The sequence below is a fragment of the Athalia rosae genome, chromosome 6 (assembly GCF_917208135.1).
Source record: "Athalia rosae chromosome 6, iyAthRosa1.1, whole genome shotgun sequence".
Lineage (NCBI taxonomy): Eukaryota > Metazoa > Arthropoda > Insecta > Hymenoptera > Athaliidae > Athalia > Athalia rosae.
The window spans coordinates 7,197,597-7,214,564 of record NC_064031.1 but is presented as its reverse complement, the minus strand read 5'-3'; the positions used below and the strand labels follow the sequence as shown (position 1 = coordinate 7,214,564).

At 38.8% G+C, this 16,968-nt stretch overlaps 4 protein-coding genes across 11 annotated transcripts in view; 3 read left to right on the top strand and 1 right to left on the bottom strand.

Moving 5' to 3' along the window:
* LOC105692985 (spectrin beta chain, non-erythrocytic 1) overlaps nt 1-7,681 on the top strand; it is a 37,148-nt gene extending 29,467 nt beyond the window's left edge. For 4 of the 6 annotated variants that reach the window (XM_048656601.1, XM_012412581.3, XM_048656602.1 and 1 more), the window contains 10 exons: nt 117-3,302; nt 3,385-3,611; nt 4,058-4,161; nt 4,267-4,497; nt 4,582-4,859; nt 4,941-5,391; nt 5,477-5,623; nt 5,740-5,814; nt 6,357-6,388; nt 6,470-7,681. In XM_048656601.1, coding sequence (XP_048512558.1) covers nt 117-3,302; nt 3,385-3,611; nt 4,058-4,161; nt 4,267-4,497; nt 4,582-4,859; nt 4,941-5,391; nt 5,477-5,623; nt 5,740-5,814; nt 6,357-6,388; nt 6,470-6,709 — 4,971 coding nt within the window. In that variant the 3' untranslated portion in view covers nt 6,710-7,681. The remainder of the gene's footprint in view (nt 1-116; nt 3,303-3,384; nt 3,612-4,057; nt 4,162-4,266; nt 4,498-4,581; nt 4,860-4,940; nt 5,392-5,476; nt 5,624-5,739; nt 5,815-6,356; nt 6,389-6,469) is intronic. The other 2 variants (XM_012412582.3, XM_048656600.1) reach the window with 2 other exon arrangements.
* Nucleotides 7,682-7,805: 124 nt separating this feature from the next.
* LOC105692987 (retinoblastoma-binding protein 5 homolog) lies at nt 7,806-9,904 on the top strand. Its single transcript, XM_012412589.3, has 7 exons — nt 7,806-7,946; nt 8,011-8,036; nt 8,138-8,310; nt 8,389-8,617; nt 8,693-9,148; nt 9,228-9,636; nt 9,725-9,904. The coding sequence occupies exons 1-7, from the start codon at nt 7,928-7,930 to the stop codon at nt 9,808-9,810; spliced, it is 1,398 nt and encodes a 465-aa protein (XP_012268012.1). The 5' UTR covers nt 7,806-7,927; the 3' UTR covers nt 9,811-9,904.
* Nucleotides 9,829-13,562, bottom strand: LOC105692986 (CWF19-like protein 2). Of its 2 annotated transcripts, none has more exons than XM_012412588.3 (11): nt 13,069-13,551; nt 12,784-12,966; nt 12,318-12,710; nt 11,684-12,229; nt 11,477-11,600; nt 11,246-11,388; nt 11,093-11,158; nt 10,726-11,031; nt 10,482-10,637; nt 10,216-10,398; nt 9,829-10,095 (listed from the first exon to the last, which is right to left on the bottom strand). In XM_012412588.3, the coding sequence occupies exons 1-11, from the start codon at nt 13,153-13,155 to the stop codon at nt 9,952-9,954; spliced, it is 2,331 nt and encodes a 776-aa protein (XP_012268011.2). In that variant the 5' UTR covers nt 13,156-13,551; the 3' UTR covers nt 9,829-9,951. The 2 variants fall into 2 exon arrangements, with proteins under 2 accessions (XP_012268011.2, XP_048512561.1); XM_048656604.1 differs by having other exon boundaries at nt 9,865-10,095; nt 10,216-10,409; nt 13,069-13,562.
* Nucleotides 13,563-13,790: 228 nt separating this feature from the next.
* Nucleotides 13,791-16,807, top strand: LOC105692989 (protein phosphatase methylesterase 1). 2 transcript variants are annotated; one of them, XM_012412594.3, is made up of 8 exons: nt 13,791-14,078; nt 14,397-14,589; nt 15,156-15,265; nt 15,360-15,593; nt 15,691-15,756; nt 15,836-16,170; nt 16,275-16,407; nt 16,624-16,807. In XM_012412594.3, the coding sequence occupies exons 1-8, from the start codon at nt 14,005-14,007 to the stop codon at nt 16,640-16,642; spliced, it is 1,164 nt and encodes a 387-aa protein (XP_012268017.2). In that variant the 5' UTR covers nt 13,791-14,004; the 3' UTR covers nt 16,643-16,807. The 2 variants fall into 2 exon arrangements, with proteins under 2 accessions (XP_012268017.2, XP_012268018.2); XM_012412595.3 differs by having other exon boundaries at nt 14,055-14,196.
* Nucleotides 16,808-16,968: the final 161 nt, after the last annotated feature.

The window sequence follows — 16,968 nt, the reverse complement described above, 5'->3', positions numbered from 1 at the left end:
CATTTGAATTCATTTCCTCCAGTTCAGTTTGTTTGTTGCACTTTAAACATGGATAAATGTGTTTGATTATAAGAACTAAATAATAACGTAAAATATCTTGTGTTCTTTTTTATCAGGGTCATGAGGCGGAAGCAAAACAACTATCTCACAGGTATCCAGATAATGCAGTGGCAATAAATGCTACTTTGCATGATCTGCGAACAAATTGGGACGCACTGCAAACCTTGGCGCAAAAACGGCGTGAGGCTCTAAAAGAGGCCTATACACTTCACAAGTTCCAAGCTGATTTACACGAGTTGGAAGTCTGGGTAGCGGATACTATAAAACGCATGAACGATTCTGATGCGCCAACCACTATTTCAGAGGCAGAAGCATTGCTAGAATTACATCAAGAGAGAAAAGCTGAAATCGATGGAAGGCAAGAAACATTTAAATCTCTCAGAGAACATGGTCATCAAATCCTTGCTGTTACCGACGACGTTAAACCGAACTTAGAGTACTTAGAGGACTTAAGACAAGGACTAGCTAGCGCTTGGGATGACCGTAGAATGAGGCTCACTCAGGCACATCAGCTACAACTGTTCAAAGAACAAGCCAATCAAGCCGATAGTTGGTTGGCTACAAAGGAAGCCTTTTTGAATAATGATGATTTGGGAGAATCTTTATCTGGTGTAGAATCGTTAGTTCGTAAACATGAGGAGTTTCAAAAAATGTTGACATCTCAACTAGTGCGAATAGACGAGCTGGAACGATTCGCCGGAGAGATTTTGGAAAAGGAACATTCTGACAGTGCGGTTATCAAACACAGATTAAATGCAGTCTGTGCACGACGCGACAGGTTGAAAAACAGTGCGGCAGCGAGGAGAAAAAAATTATTTGAGGGTTACCAGCTGCAACAATTTTTGAGAAATATGTACGAAGTCGAAGGATGGCTACATCAGAAACAACAAATTGCCAGTGACGAGAATTACAGGGATTCCAGCAATCTCCAAAGCAAGATTCAAAAACACACAGCATTTGAGAGCGAATTAGCTGCTAACCGAGGAAGAGTCAGAGCTGTTGTTGGAGAAGGTGAGGCACTCATAGAAGAAGATCACTATGCTTCGAAGGAGATTCAAGAGCGTTTAGAAGAGTTGGAAGCAGATTGGAGATTGTTGCAAGCGGCCAGTGAGCTGAAAAAGAATCGTTTGAATGACGCCTACCAAGCACTGTTATTCGGACGTACATTAGACGAATTCGAGACTTGGATAGACGATATCGAGACACAACTTCAATCGGAAGATCATGGAAAAGATCTTTCAAGTGTTGCTAATTTATTGAAGCGACATACCAACTTGGAGAATGATGTTTTAGGTCACAATGAAGCCTGTGAATCGATCAAAGATACGGCAGCTAGCTTCCAAAAATCTGGTCATTTCATGTCTGAAGAAATTCAAGAAAGAGCATTAGCCGCCATTAATAGATACCATAGTCTTCAAGAACCAATTCAAATACGCAGAGACAACTTGGAAGATGCTCGGCTATTGCATCAATTTTCGAGAGATGTAGAAGACGAATTACATTGGTTAGGTGAAAAGGAACCTTTGGCTTCCAGCACGGACTTGGGTAATTCGTTATCAACTGTTCAGAGATTGCAGAAGAAACATCAAGCACTAGAGGCTGAGTTAATTTCGCGGGATCCAGTTGTTTCTTCACTGGTTAGTCGTGGTGCCGTAATGGTCAGAAGCGGTCATTTTGCCTCTGAAAAGATAGAGAAATTATCTCAGGAATTACAAGAAAAATTAGCTCATTTGAAAGACCTGGCTAGCGTGAGAAAACTGAGATTACTCGATGCTGTTGAATCACAAATGTTTTATGCCGAAGCAGCAGAAGCTGAGCAATGGATAAAAGAAAAACAGCCGCAACTCGCGTCACCAGATTATGGGAAAGACGAAGACTCCGTCCAAACTTTATTAAAGAAACTGGAGGGAATAGACAGAGACTTAATGAGCTTCAAGAATACAATTGGTAACTTGAAAAAGCTATCCCAAGGACTCATAGACAGACATCATTTTGATAGCAAAAATATCGCTCAAAAGCAAGCAGAGATTGAAAATAAATTTGAAGAATTACAGAAATTAAGTGAATTTCGAGCTCAGAGATTGTTGGAGAGTGAAAAACTTTATAAGTTCATTAGGGAAGCAGATGAAGTTATCGAATGGATCAGCGATCAAACTACGGTAGCTGCATCAGAGGATTATGGGCGTGATGTGGAACACGTGGAATTACTTATACAAATATTTGATAACTTTTTGGCTGGTTTGGCAACCAGCGAGTGTCGCGTCTTATCGGTAATGGATCAAGGTCGTCGTTTGCTGGATGAAAATAATCCAGAGGCTGGTAAAATTCATGCAAAAATGGATGAAACTAAACAACAATGGGATGACCTTAGGGAACTCGCACACGCCAGGCAAGAAGCTCTGGCAGGTGCCAAACAAGTTCATATGTTTGACAGAACCGCGGATGAGACGATTTCCTGGATACAAGAAAAAGAGGCCAGCTTAAGCTCTGATGGATATGGGCATGATCTGGAAACCATTCAAGCCTTAGTTAGAAAGCATCAAGGATTTGAGACGGATTTGGCTGCAGTAAAAGAACAGGTTGAATCCGTCATGGGGGAAGCTTCAAGATTAGCAGAACTATTCCCAGATGCTCGTGAGCATATCGCAGTCAAGCATGAGGAGGCGGAAGAATCTTGGAATGACCTTTTGGAGAAAGCTGCCCAGCGTCGAGGTAAACTTGCTCAAGCTGAACAGCTGCAGGCCTACTTTGACGAATATAGAGATTTGATAGCTTGGATAAATGAAATGGTAGCCAAAGTGACAGCTCCAGAGCTCGCCAGAGATGTACCTGGTGCAGAAGCACTGATTTCAAGGCACAATGAGTATAAAGCAGAAATCGACACCCGACACGATGCATTTACAAAGTTTTATAAAACTGGTAAAGGCCTTATTCAGCAAGGACATTTCCTAGCTAATGAAGTTGAAGATAAAATATCTGTACTTGAGCAGAGAAAACAATTGCTGAGTGACACCTGGCAACAGAGAAGACATATTTATGAACAAAACTTGGATACACAAATGTTCAAGCGTGAAGCAGAAATGCTAGAGAATTGGATTCTGAGTAGGCAACCTATGCTGCAAGATGGGAAGCTTGGCGAGAGTATTCCCCAAGTTGAAGATTTGATCAGAAAACATGAAGATTTTGAAAAAACTATCGAAGCTCAAGAAGACAAGTTTAATGCACTTAGGAGAATCACAATGGTAAGCGAAGATTAATTATTTTGAACTCGCGATGAATGTTTTCTATCAGAACATTTAAGTTAAACAAGTTCTTGGTTTGCAGCTTGAACGGGCTTTCCAAAAACAACAGGAAGCTGAATTGGCTGAACGACATGCGGAAAAAGAAAGACTGGAAAAGGCTCGTCTCGAAGAAAGGAAAAGAAAAGAAGTGCAAAGGATTACCGAAGAACGTAAGCGGGAAGAAGAAAGAAGACGTTTGTTGGACAGTCCCCACCGTGTTCCTCACGAAGAAGTCAACGGCAATTCTGAACAGCATGAATCTATTAATAGGTATAAATGTGACTTGATTCAAATTTTTGCCCGCAGTAATATCGCTACAATAATTCGATAAGTGAATCGTAGAACACACATCTCCATTTTCTCAAACCCAACTCGACTAATATTATCACTCTAAATTTTTTGGGAATCATAATTTTCCTGCTACTCGGTACAATGCATATAGTTCACATTACTATATAGAAATGTTATTGCATATTCAAATATCATTCATTTTTTTTGAGAGTCGCACTAATATTTTCGGGGTTTTCACTTTGCGTACATTACATTGCGTTACGTACAACAAGAAGCAGTTTTTCAATACTCTGGTAACGTATTTTTACTTGAGTTAATGTTCCCCGTATACTGCACTGGTGATTGGATCTGCATCTACTCGACAATCCTTGAAAAACCATTTCCTTTCTTATAATTGTCGTACAAACATTTTGTTTTGTTCGCAGGTTACCACCCCTCAAAAGTACAACGATGGCAGAACCCCCAGAAAATACGTCTGTGCAAAAATCCCACAGCATATCGCATATGTTTGGTGACAGACTGAGACGAAGTAAGTTCATTCTAGGGGATGAAACTTTTCTTTCTTCTATGCCAAATCAATCAATGTATTCCGGATCTAGAAAGTATTTGGGCTAATTGTTGTCTTTCATTTAAGGTAATACCGATATCAAACGTGCAGAGAGTATGAAAGTAGACACGAAAAAACCAAAAAGAACTCCAAGTTTCACTACTAGGCGACGAACACAAAGTTTTAGAAAACATCAACGGATGGAAAACTTGGACACTTTGCCACCAGTTGAAATACAAGGTTTACTTGAAAGGAAACACGAGTTACAAAGCGCTGGGAAAAAAGCAGCTGTACGTTCTTGGAAGCAATATTATACAGGTAATGATATATATCAATCAAGATAAAAATTTATAATTATGGTACCGTCACAACGGTGTGTAAAAATTTTTCGTTACTTTGCAGTACTTTGCGGCCAACTACTATGCTTCTTCAAAGATATCGAAGATTTTTCTGCCAGCAAGGCAGCTACCGCCCCGATAACAATATTCAATGCTACGTGTGAACGAGCCGAAGATTATACAAAGAAAAAAAATGTCTTCAGGCTAAAATGTTCCGATGGTTCGGAATTCTTATTTTTAGCGCCTAGTGCACAGGATTTGGAAGAATGGGTGAACAAAATTGCGTTTCATGCCAAACTACCACCAAGCTTACAGTTGCTGAGCTACGATGAGTCTCAAAAAGTAAATACTTGACTTCATTACGTTTAATCTCAAACTTTCGGATATGTCATAATATCAAATATGCTCATTTATCTTTACCAGGACGGCTTAGATCGACTGCAACAATCAACTCCAGAGAATGCTGACGACAATGCATCGACTGGCAGTAGTAGAGCATCTACCCCTGAACTAGAGCGTAAAAATTCAGTAATTAAACGTGATTTGTCACATCAGCATTCACCCGCGAACGTTCAAACGGAATTCCTTCAGATGCATAGACAAAATCAACATCATGATCCCCCAGGAACAGAATTCCTAGTTATGCAGAGAGCTTTAGAACCTCCTAAGACTCAAACAGAATTCTTACAATTGCACAGGCAACAGCTACTTGTTCAACAACATCAACTCATTCAACAAGATCAAGCCGCGAGTCAAAGAGAACAATATATTCCACATTCCATCGACAAACCTCCCATCCCACCAAGAGGTGCTCCACCTCCGGTACCGATGCGAAACCCGAGCACAGACAATTCTGTACAAATGCGACGCAACGGTAGGTTCAACTTTCGCAAAATAACGGTACTCTCTTTATACTTGATATACTAACATGCGCTAATTGTTTATTCATCTTGTTACAGATGTCGATCCATATGTGCAACAAGGTAGGCCGCAATCTTACCAATCTCGAACTACAAACTCCAATCACAACGGATCAAGTCAGCATCCTTCTAACGATGGGTGGAGAAGGCAAAGTAACATCGATGCTGATGTCCAACAACATCAAGGTGAATAACAAAATAATTTTTTCAGAAATAAGAGAAATTTTTTCACGGTATCGAGTACTTTAATTTGGCTTTTGTAGAAGCTGATTCTGTGAATTGATTTGTTAAATTTAATCTAGAAGTAGCACCTCCCCTGCCATCATCAGCCCCTCCACCTACAAGAATGGCCCAGCGGAACAACCAAAATGATCCTGGTCAGTCAACTACAGAAACAAAATGCAAACAAAACAAAAAGATTTCTTCTCAATTCCCTGCCTCTTTCTTCTGTTTATATTCTTTCAGCGCATGTATCTCTGTACTTTCAGACTTTCTATCACATACTCGTGTGGAATGACATCAAATATTTTTATGCATTTGCTTCCCAAAATTCGCAACTTTAGCTATATGCTGTAAAATCTCACTATCTACTTTTTGATATCGCAGTTAATTGATACATTCAATAGGTGGATGAACCGATAAATTTCTACATGGTTTCATTTGAGAATATTTGTTTATCTCTAGCCTGTTTAGCTTTATTTGCATTTTTGGTATGGACTGTAAAAAAGCACTACAACTCACCTCGCATCACGATCCACTATATAGTGATTGCCGTTTATGTAAATAGCACACGATGTACCTTCATCAATTTCATAGCCAAACCTCACATGAGTTTGTTCAATACTTTGTGCAATAGTTTATTAGATTGTATTTTGTGTTATCTTGTGGTTTTTAATTTGCAATTCATTTTATGTTTCAGCGTATGGAAATGTACCAATGAACGTGAGACAGGTAAAGTAACTCTCACGCTACTCTTTCGTTCTAGTGGTAGAGAGTCGTCAGTGATACGTTCGATCCTGTTTGAATTTGCAGGGTAGTCAACACTCCGTAAATTCATTTACCGGCAGACCAGCATCGCTCCCGCCTTACGTAGCCCCTCCACCAGCTGCAGCTCAAGGTGCTCAGGGTGTTTCTGTCGTGGATGGTAGGAGGCCATCCGAAAGTGGATCGGAAAGTGAACAAAGTTCGGGAAGTCGTAAGGAAAGGGATACCAAACGTAGCTCTGTATTGAGTAATTTATTCGGCAGAAGAAAGAAGCCGTCGCAGTCGTAGCGTTTTAAAAAGAATCATGAAAAACGAGTTTTTCGAAAATTTATTCAGAAATCATCATGATGAAGATATTGAGTATGGATAGCATTTCGTCAGTCTCTTATCAATTTATGGTGAACAATCCGTGGTTACACACTATAGAACATCGGTTCTTTTTTGCCTGCTTACTACTGAGCTAATTTAATTTACATATTTTCAGTTATAGTTTTATACATATGAGTGTTATAAAAGAAATACGACAGGCTAGAAATGAGCAATGAATCAGCGAAGAGCCAGGGAATTCTGAATTTTTTCTAAATCATGGTAATTCTTGAAGAACCCGCTCGTTAAACATGAATTTGTCTATAATTATTTAAATATGTTATTAACTTCAAACAAAACATGCTTTATTAACGTTAAGTTACTAAGAATAACTTCATCTGACTTGATGTTGAGTTCATTGCGACGTTGAGGATAATCAATCCGCCATTTTTTTTTTTTTTTTTTTTGTTTTTTTTTTGTATTTAAAACGTACCTGACCTAACGTCGAGCAGAAAATATGATGTATCAACTGAATTTACAGAACATGAAAATAAAGACGATGAAATCTTACGATAACGATGATTGATTATTCTGTTCTTTTTTATACATATAGGTATACAATGTAATAAATGTCTTAATATATCTGTTGAATATATATTTGAAAGCATTAATATGTATTTTGGGACCAATGTTTATATGCTGTATTTAATAACATAGATATATCACTTCTTTTCGGAAAGATTTAGCGTTATAAAATTTACATTACATGAATATCACAATATTTTAAGAGAAAGAAGGCATCCCGGTCAAATGTAAACCTGTAAAGTATACGTTAATAACTATACTACAAATTATTATACATAATTTTACGTCCAGGCAGAACTAGAATATAGTATGTAGTAACAAGATCAAAATGTATTAGAACTCAATAAAAATATTTAGATGTATGGAAAATCGCGAAAAATATTTTTCATTTCTTATTTAGAAACTTTTTCAGCCTTTTTTTATACTCGAATGCTTATCAGGTGCGGCCTCATGCCGGAGATCTCACGGAACTCATTCATTTAGAGCTACAATGAGAGTAGATGTTGCACATCCAAAAGATGCACACTTCGCGAGCGCCCGCGTCAGCACGGCGTTGCTGCGTCGGATCTTGACATTCTTGACATTTTCGTATCATAATAACTACACAAACTTAAAATGAATTTAGAGTTACTCGGTAAGATGTTAGCAATTGATTAACGAACCTTAATGTTACACTCATCAATATTTTCGTTTTTCAGAATCTTTTGGGCAAAACTATCCAGAAGTAAGTACAATTCCAAATAAAAAGTCTAGCGGCATAACCTCAATCACTCAGACGGCTCGAGGGTCACTGTAACAATTTTTATTCGATAATTTCTCTTTTAGGAATTCGACGGTACTTTGGACTGTATATCTCTTGCCGTGACCTGTGCCTTCAATAAAAGAGGAACGCTACTTGCTGTTGGATGCAATGATGGGCGAATTGTTATATGGGATTTTTTAACCCGTGGCATTGCAAAAATTATTAGTGCCCATGTGCATCCCGTTTGCTCTATAAGGTGAAAAGAATTTACATATCTACCTTGATATACTTTTCTTACATGGGTCATTAATTGTCAATATTGCATCACATGCAGCTGGTCACGAAACGGGCACAAACTCCTTAGTGCCTCAACAGACAATAACGTTTGTATTTGGGATGTTTTATCTGGAGAGTGTGACCAGAAATACAGGTTTCCCTCACCAATTTTGAGGGTGCAGTTTCACCCAAGAAATGCCAACAAATTTCTTGTTTGTCCCATGAGACATGCTGCTGTCATGGTTGAAATTGAGGGTACTCATAGAGTTATACCCCTTGATGAAGATGTTCGTATATTCATTTAGATTAATAACGATACTGTTATTTAGTCATACAAATTTCGAATAATCTTAACTTTTCAGAGTGACTTGAACATAGTAGCTTCATTCGATAGACGTGGAGATTATGTATTCACAGGTAACGCACGTGGAAGAATTCTGGTACTCAACACAGAGACCTTGGCTGTAAAAGCTTCTTACAAAATATCTCAAGGCACGGCAAGTAATACCGCAGTTAAGAGTATCGAGTTTGCTAGACGAGGAGATTGTTATCTGGTAAACACTTCGGACAGAGTTATTAGAGTTTACGATAGCACTGAGGTGTTGGCTTGTGGAAAGGATGGAGAGCCAGAACCGATCCAAAAGCTACAGGATTTGGTCAATAAGACTATGTGGAAAAAGTGTTGTTTTTCTGGAGATGGAGAATACGTTTGTGCAGGATCTGCAAGGCAACATGCTCTGTATGTGTGGGAGAAAAGCATAGGAAATTTAGTGAAGATTTTACACGGGACCAAAGGAGAACTCCTGCTCGATGTTGTGGTGAGAATAATCAAGATTCCATATTCTTTGTGTTCAAACTTTGAAAGGTGGACGTTCTTTACTTGAATTTTACTTTTAGTGGCATCCGGTGAGACCGATCATTGCCTCGATTTCATCTGGAGTAGTTTCAATTTGGGCGCAAAACCAAGTCGAAAATTGGTCAGCATTTGCACCAGATTTTAAAGAGCTGGATGAAAATGTTGAATACGAAGAACGGGAGAGCGAGTTTGATTTGAGCGATGAAGATAAATCTGTAGTGCAGGGAGAGGAAGCACAAGATGAAGAAATCGAAGTTGATGTTGCCGCGATTGATAGGGTTGCTGCCTTTTGTAGCTCCGATGAAGAAACCGAAAATATTGGGTCTTTACAATTTTTACCGATTTCGCCTGATGTAGAAGAATCTGAAGATGCACAATCCGCACCTCAAGAACCTCCGAACAAAAAGCATCGTTCTCACGATATTAATCTGCAAGGAGCACCAACCGATGGTGGGTCTTCAACAATTCGATAACTTTAATTGTATTTATACGAAAGAGAAAAAATGAAATCAACCAAGTCGTGTTTCATACATTGCAGAAACTCACCCGTTGTTGAGCAAGGGCAAGGATAAGCCTGCAGCCAAGAAGGGTAGACCACGATTGGAGCATCGGAAGGGAAAATAAATTAATGACGACTCGTGCTTTTGCGTTTTTACAAAAAGGATATTTGATTAGTTGTTGATTGTGATCGTAATATATTGTTCCTCGCAGTACAAAACTACTACGTATGTTAGTCCACCATATTTAAAATGTTTTTAGCATCACTCAAGAGTCATTACTGGTGGTAAAGTCGTAATTCTTCCAAATTTTGGCAAATTCCATTACCTTCGATCTTTGCTGATCGAAATTTTCCCTCTTTGGTTTATGCCATAAATTCCGGTCCAAGTCCAACATCCCACCAATGATTTCCTGAATCAAATTGAAGTAAGCAAAAATATAGCCAAGTGAATTAGAATTCCAAGTACAAGTATTCAGATCCCTTTTCTGTTGTAGAGCAGACACTACTAATTTTTACATCGAGATTCTTACCTGTGCAAAATACCGTGGGAACATTTCTTCATCTTCGATTACGTGTGCAAAACCGCCTTCGTTACCAAAGTCCACGGCAAAATAAGGTAAACCTTTTGGTATTGATTTTCTAACATTTTTGGTACTGAGATCGATGAGTTTTTTATTCGTCGACCATTCCGTTTCACATTCCAACAAAGCTTTCTGTAAAGGTTCTTCATAAAATGCGTGTTGTAAAATTACGATGCTATGATATTCAAAACCAGAAAGTAGGCTCTACTACATACCTTGAAATAAAGTGGCGCCAAATCTCCAATCTCTTTTGGCAGTGGTACACATTCCAACTGCATGTGAGGGAATTTGCGATGTACCATAGATGTCTCGAAGAACACAACATCCTCTTCTTGATCCATGAACATTTTAGTCAACGCTTTTCTGAAGGCCTGACAAACACGAGTAATGTAAAATAGTGAACGCGCTACGTCGCAGAAACAAATATGTACAAGTGATTAATTAATCATAGAAAATTACCTGTAGCTCTTCCCAAACATCTTCGTCTAGCTGTGTCTGACAGATTACGTGATGTATCGGAGCAATAATGCAGTGTCCAGAAGTTAAAGATCCATACGAAGGTAAGCTCATGTATACCTTAGAACCCATCGCAACGATCATATGCTTTAGCATCTGTTTTGAATCAATGCACCATCTACACTTGTCAAGACTCTTGGACATTCTTTCATGCTGTTTTATTGCTTGGAGACGATCACGTTCGTCTTGTCTAGTATCTTTTTCCTTGACACGTACTTGGTCCTCAAACATTTCGTCCATATCCATATTCTGAAGTCAATAAAAAAATTATCTTTTGGTGTAATTTATGACATTATAAAATTGCCTTTACCTTAGAAGCAATTTTTGTGAACATCGCATCATCCTCGTTTGTTGAACGTCCTTTCTCTTGCTGAAACTGAAAAATGGGATACGGTTGGAAATAAAAAATAATCGGAACTTGGCTATAAATTAGCCACTTAGAATACATTTTCTGGAGATTTACCATGTCTTTGATGCAAAATTTGTCGTCGTCTGCGAAATATCTAACTCTGTGGCCATCCTCGTGAGTATCAACCTTCTTATTTTTCCTACGACCACCCTTAGGCTCTTTGTATTCACTCCTCGGTTCTACGGGCCTTGTCATTCCTGTCATAAAATGAAAAAGTTCAATTTTTCAGGATTTTTAAACTTTCAGTCGACAACTAAATCAATGCAATTAACTATGATGTATTACCTTTCACGTCAGTTTTAGTCAATATAACATCGGTCTCTTCGCGAACTATAGTTGGTTTCAAAGAAGCATTCTTGCGCGCTTCTCTAGCTTTCTCCAGTTTAGTTTTCAATTCGATGGCCAAATTCTGAAACATGGTTATTTTTTGCGAATAAAATCACGAAATCTTTGAAATATTATGAGCCTACATTAGAACTGAATCAAACTAACATTATCACCCATTATTTCACATTTAACAATTCTGGCTCCCAACTGATTCATCTCTGTTTCTGTCATTATGATATCTTCCGCCTCTATCTTTTCAAGTCCATCATCAGAATCGACCTTACTCTCTGGCAATGATTCAGACCTAATTTTGACTGAATCTCTCGGCACATCTCTTTTAAGAGATTCAGGTTTCTTCCAGTTCCGTGAACGCGTGGATGAAGATTTGCTAGTACTTGGTACGCTCGTTTGATCATCCTCGCTAGGTCTTTTAAAGGCCAATTTTTTCTGTCGAAAGTCAGATTCCTTGTGATACGTGTATTTCTCTCGACTCCTAGATCTGTACCCCCTCGAACTCGTGTTTCGATCTTTATCATCTGATCTATGCCTCTCTCTGCTTCTAGACCGCGACCTCTGCTTACTTCTGTTCGAAGCAATATTTCTTTCATTCCTGCTGCATTCCTTTCGCCCATCAGATTGCTCTCTCAAATCGACTGTCTTTTGAGATTTATTTCCACCCTTGGCAATCATGGATTCTAGCTTTGCCAAAGACTTTAAATTGAAATTGAAAGTCAAAAAGCCCGATTAATTTAAAAAATGATTTCAAAAGTATCAATAATCTGATTTGCGACATATTTACCCCCCATCTTTCAGCAGCGACTTCTTCCAAACTCTTGCCTGTTTCTGCAGCTTCTTCTTGAGCTCGCTGTAAACTTTTTCTCAACCATCTGACATCTATTTTGTTGTTAGCGTTCCTGCTATCTTCAGTTTCCGGTAATCCTGTACCTCCATTTTTCCAATATGGATTCAGTTCTCTTTCGCTCGTATCAAGCTGAACAATACTCCTCTTACCGTTCCTATCAACTTTTTCTTCGGTTCTTCGTTTTTTCTCATCATTATGATTAATGCAAGGAAACAACCCTGGGAGGCTCATCCACTCATCTCTAATAGCAGGTGTTTGTGGTTCAGATACAGGCAAATTTTCAGCCTTCTCTTTTTCAACCCATTCTTCCTCTTCACTTGATCCCGAATTCTATTAAAATAATACAGCATTAGATCATCGAAAAATCTAAAACCAAGAATTCGAACAGCTGAAGTTTGGTTACAGAGCTCGATTTCGAATGGTGCTTCTTTTTGGATTTTCTTTCCTTTTTCGGTTTTTTATGCTGCTTCGTTGTTTTATCATCACTACTTATTTTTGATTCTACACTGGGTAACATCCACTTGTCGTCGCCTCTGAGCTTAGCTTGTTCAGCGTGCATCCGCTTCTTGTGATATTCAGTCTTGGCCTAAAATTAAAAATTAATCATGTAGAAGAATGATATCAGATATCAACAGGGCAACAGGCGATGGCTAGAAGCCGAAAAATATAATAAACAATTAATGTTTACCTTGTCTAAAATCTTATCTCGCGATTCTCTCAAAGCGCGTCTTGCAGTATCTTTTTCCTTGCCACTTTCAAATTGTATCCACGACATCTTCTTTGATTTCTTACACCAAGCTACAGATTTTTTCTATTTATTATTGGTATTGGATACAGAAATATTTAGAACTGTGTACGACAGAAACGTATTTTCGAAGGTTATAGGTGTTGTAAAAAAAACATGTAATGCATATCATGTCAGAGCCAGTTAGAGCTGTCAGTAGTGGTCAGTAAGCAATGATCTTTAATGTAATGGTGAAGGACATGAAATAAAGGGTCTCCAACACTGAAATCCATGATTTCAGTGGTCTCCAATCAGAACGTGTAAGCGACTCCATCGCGTCGTAATATGGAACTATCTATGAACTATAATTTTTGCCGGCCTATATTATAGCGATCATTGTTGCCGGCTACGACTTTGGTCCATTTTGGTCGCTATTATTGTTTCTTCGTTTCTCGTAGGGATCGTTCCTCGCCACAGAGATGACCTCTAACCACTGATCTCTATAGAAACTGGATGCGGGGTATATCTTTCTAAGTGTGCCGATTAGAAGCGCGCAAAAATACTATTAGCGCTACCTGATGAGAGGGCATCGTACTACGGTTTCCATGGTAGCGATCGGTCAAACTCTCTGCGGCGGGGTCACTTTTCGGATGGTCCGCCCAACGGTTTAGTACCGTGCCCTCTCGTCAGACGGTTCTGACCACTGATCTCTGCCTCTAACAGTGATATGAAACTTTGTATTTGTACTGTAGTATTTGTGTCATGTTTTTATATGAAATCGTAGGGCTCATGAATATGGTGAGCTAAAGCCGAGTTGTTTAACAATAGATAACGGTCTAGTATCTCAAACTCATTGACAATAGTCGAAGATTATATTAATTTAGCTTGAACGCAACAGTGATGTCATCACTGCAAAAGACGATTTTGAAATCGAAGCTGCCACCATCAGGTCTTGATTTTGGCATGCCTTCTAGGTTAGTTTTTGACGTATAACATTTACAAAAAATTAATATCTGGTTGCATCAACTATGTCAATGTCAATATGAGAGCTAATCGCCATCCTCCGTGCTGTAAACGAGGATGTCTAACCAAGTACGTTTTTTTACTCCAAAACAAAAAGAATTGGGAGATCAAATTACCAAGTGTATCCAAATTACCATGATGGAATATTCACATTGAATATTGTATGCTTCTAAATATGTAGTTGAAGGCATCACAAGGCCTTTTTTGCGATTGATTAACATGGCAAATGATCAGCCGATGATTATTGACAGTTTATTTTTATCCTCCAGGGCATGCAAATCCAGGGCATTTCAACAAAAGCGGGACTATGATCCAGTTGAATGGTGTCCATATTTTGACGAGTCCAAAGATGTCAAGATTGAAGATGACACTTTTCACCTGTACATCAAGGGAACTGAAGGGCCAACACTAGTTCTGTTGCATGGCGGTGGCTTCAGTGCTCTAACATGGGCTGAGTTTACGGTTCGTTCACATTAAATTCATTGCTTCCCAATTTTTAATTGCAAATCACTTCTATTGGAACACTTTTGAGACATTGTTGAAGCTTAACACTGAACTATACCATATATTAGAACAAGCGCAGTCCAAAGCATTCTAGAGCAAAACGTGAGCAGAGAAAAGTAGTCGTGGTTGGAGTTGGTATGCTTCTATTGCACTCAATGCAACCACCAATAGTGGCCAACAGCAACTATCTTACACAGAAACGTTAGCCGTAGGAGAAGAAGTCGCGTATTAATAACTTAGCCTAAAAAAATATTTTGATGCTTGTAATAGCATGCAGGCATGGTATCCAAATGGTTGAATTCTGCAGTATTATATCGCGTGAAAGCCAGTACATTCCTAATAGTGTCAAAATCTTGGCGGACCGATGTTTGTGTTAACTAGTGGCACATATTTTGTGAAAAGTGCGTACCAACTTCACCCACAACTATTTCTGTTTGACACGTCCAACTGCCCCTCACTACTGCAGCGTTCGTTCCAGTAAATGGTATAGTTCAGTGGAGCTTAATGATGATTTTAAATTCCAGAAATCCATTATGAGTATGGTTGTGTGCCAAGTGATGGCCATAGATTTACGGGGTCACGGAGATTCACACTCAAGAAACGACAATGATCTTTCAGGAGATATGTTAGCTAGGTAATGAAAGAATAACTCGTGTTTTTGTTGACTTGAATTTTTCGATTCATTATTACTTTGCCTCTTCATCGATTATGTCACAACTTTTTTTCAGTGACGTAGCTGCCATTATAAAAGCAGTTGCTCCAAATTCCCCAGTAATTCTAGTTGGTCACAGCATGGGTGGTGCTGTAGCAGTTCGTGCAGCTCCATTGATTCCAAATATAACTGGGATCGCTGTTATAGATGTTGTCGAAGGAACTGCTATGGACGCTCTCACTTCTATGCAAAGTTTTCTTCGGTCTCGACCAACTAGCTTTGCTACCATACCACAAGCAATCGAGTGGTGGTAAGATATTTTACTAGAAATCATAAAAAATACGATATGGTTGTCAAAATGAAACGAAAATTACAGATTTTTTACTAAGATTATTGTGTAACTTTAGTGTACGAAGTGGACAAATCCGCAATGTCGATTCAGCTAAGGTATCAGTTCCTGGGCAGATAAAAAAGTAAGTTATGTATTTGACTCAGAACTAGGTAACCAGCGGACGTCAGCTAATCTTTCAATGCGATTACTCCTTTTTATAGTGTTAAAACAGGTAAATTAGCAACGCATGATATCGGATCTCTTCTGGCTGCTGCCGACCGACCAGATAATCCTCAACCAGTTACACAACGGGAAGATACAATTCAGGAAGAAGAACCTCTCGACATGTTACCACCTATTTCTACTGCGCCGGCAGTTATAACACCCAGCAATAAAAATTATACGTGGAGAATAGATCTGGGTAAAACTGAGCAGCACTGGTCTGGCTGGTTTCAAGGACTATCTGCAGCCTTCCTCAATGTATCAGCTCCGAAAATGCTGCTTCTCGCAGGTGTGGACAGACTAGACAAAGAACTCACAGTTGGGCAAATGCAAGGTAAGTTTTAGCTGCTGCTTTCATTCTCAAACATAAATTTAATCTAGGTATGCGGTCTTGTTTTCGTTATAGCTTTTACATTTTTGATCTTTTTTCCGTCCAAGGCAAATTCCAAATGCAAGTATTGCCGGCCTGTGGTCACGCCGTGCACGAGGATGTTCCTGACAAGGTTGCTGAGGCAGTGGCGACTTTTTTGGTTAGACATAAGTTTGCTGAGCCTGCATCAGACTTTTCACGGTAATTATTTGTCAAATCTAATAGACCTAGACCTCTAGTTTTTCTATTCTTCACACGTACACGATTAAGGGGAAATTTTTAAGATGCCGATCATTCAGTGAATTAAATTTATCACTCCCTTGGTATTTTGCTATTATACCAACGATTCGCTATAGGATACGTAATTTATCTCATACTCGACTGTATATTGAAATGGAAATATTTTCTTTTTGGAAGAACGCTACCAGCTTGTTAATTGCATGTTCGCTGCATCGCTGACTACCGGATCTACAACAACCAAGTATTACGAACAGATAATTGAAAGAATCGATCTTTTTTCAATTAGTTTTCAAGAAATTTTACTTAATTTTTTTATCGATTTGTGTATCGAAACGTATAATAAATTGAAAAACAAAACTCAGTTGACGAAATCATCCTAATTGAAATAATTTCACGGTGTCCTCGGAATATGTACTCAACGTTTGCATTATGAATTGGCAAAACGCGCGTTGCGCTATTCCAAATCCTGACTTCTCTAACCACTGATACATTTATCAGTATCTGTAACCATGCGCGTTTTGA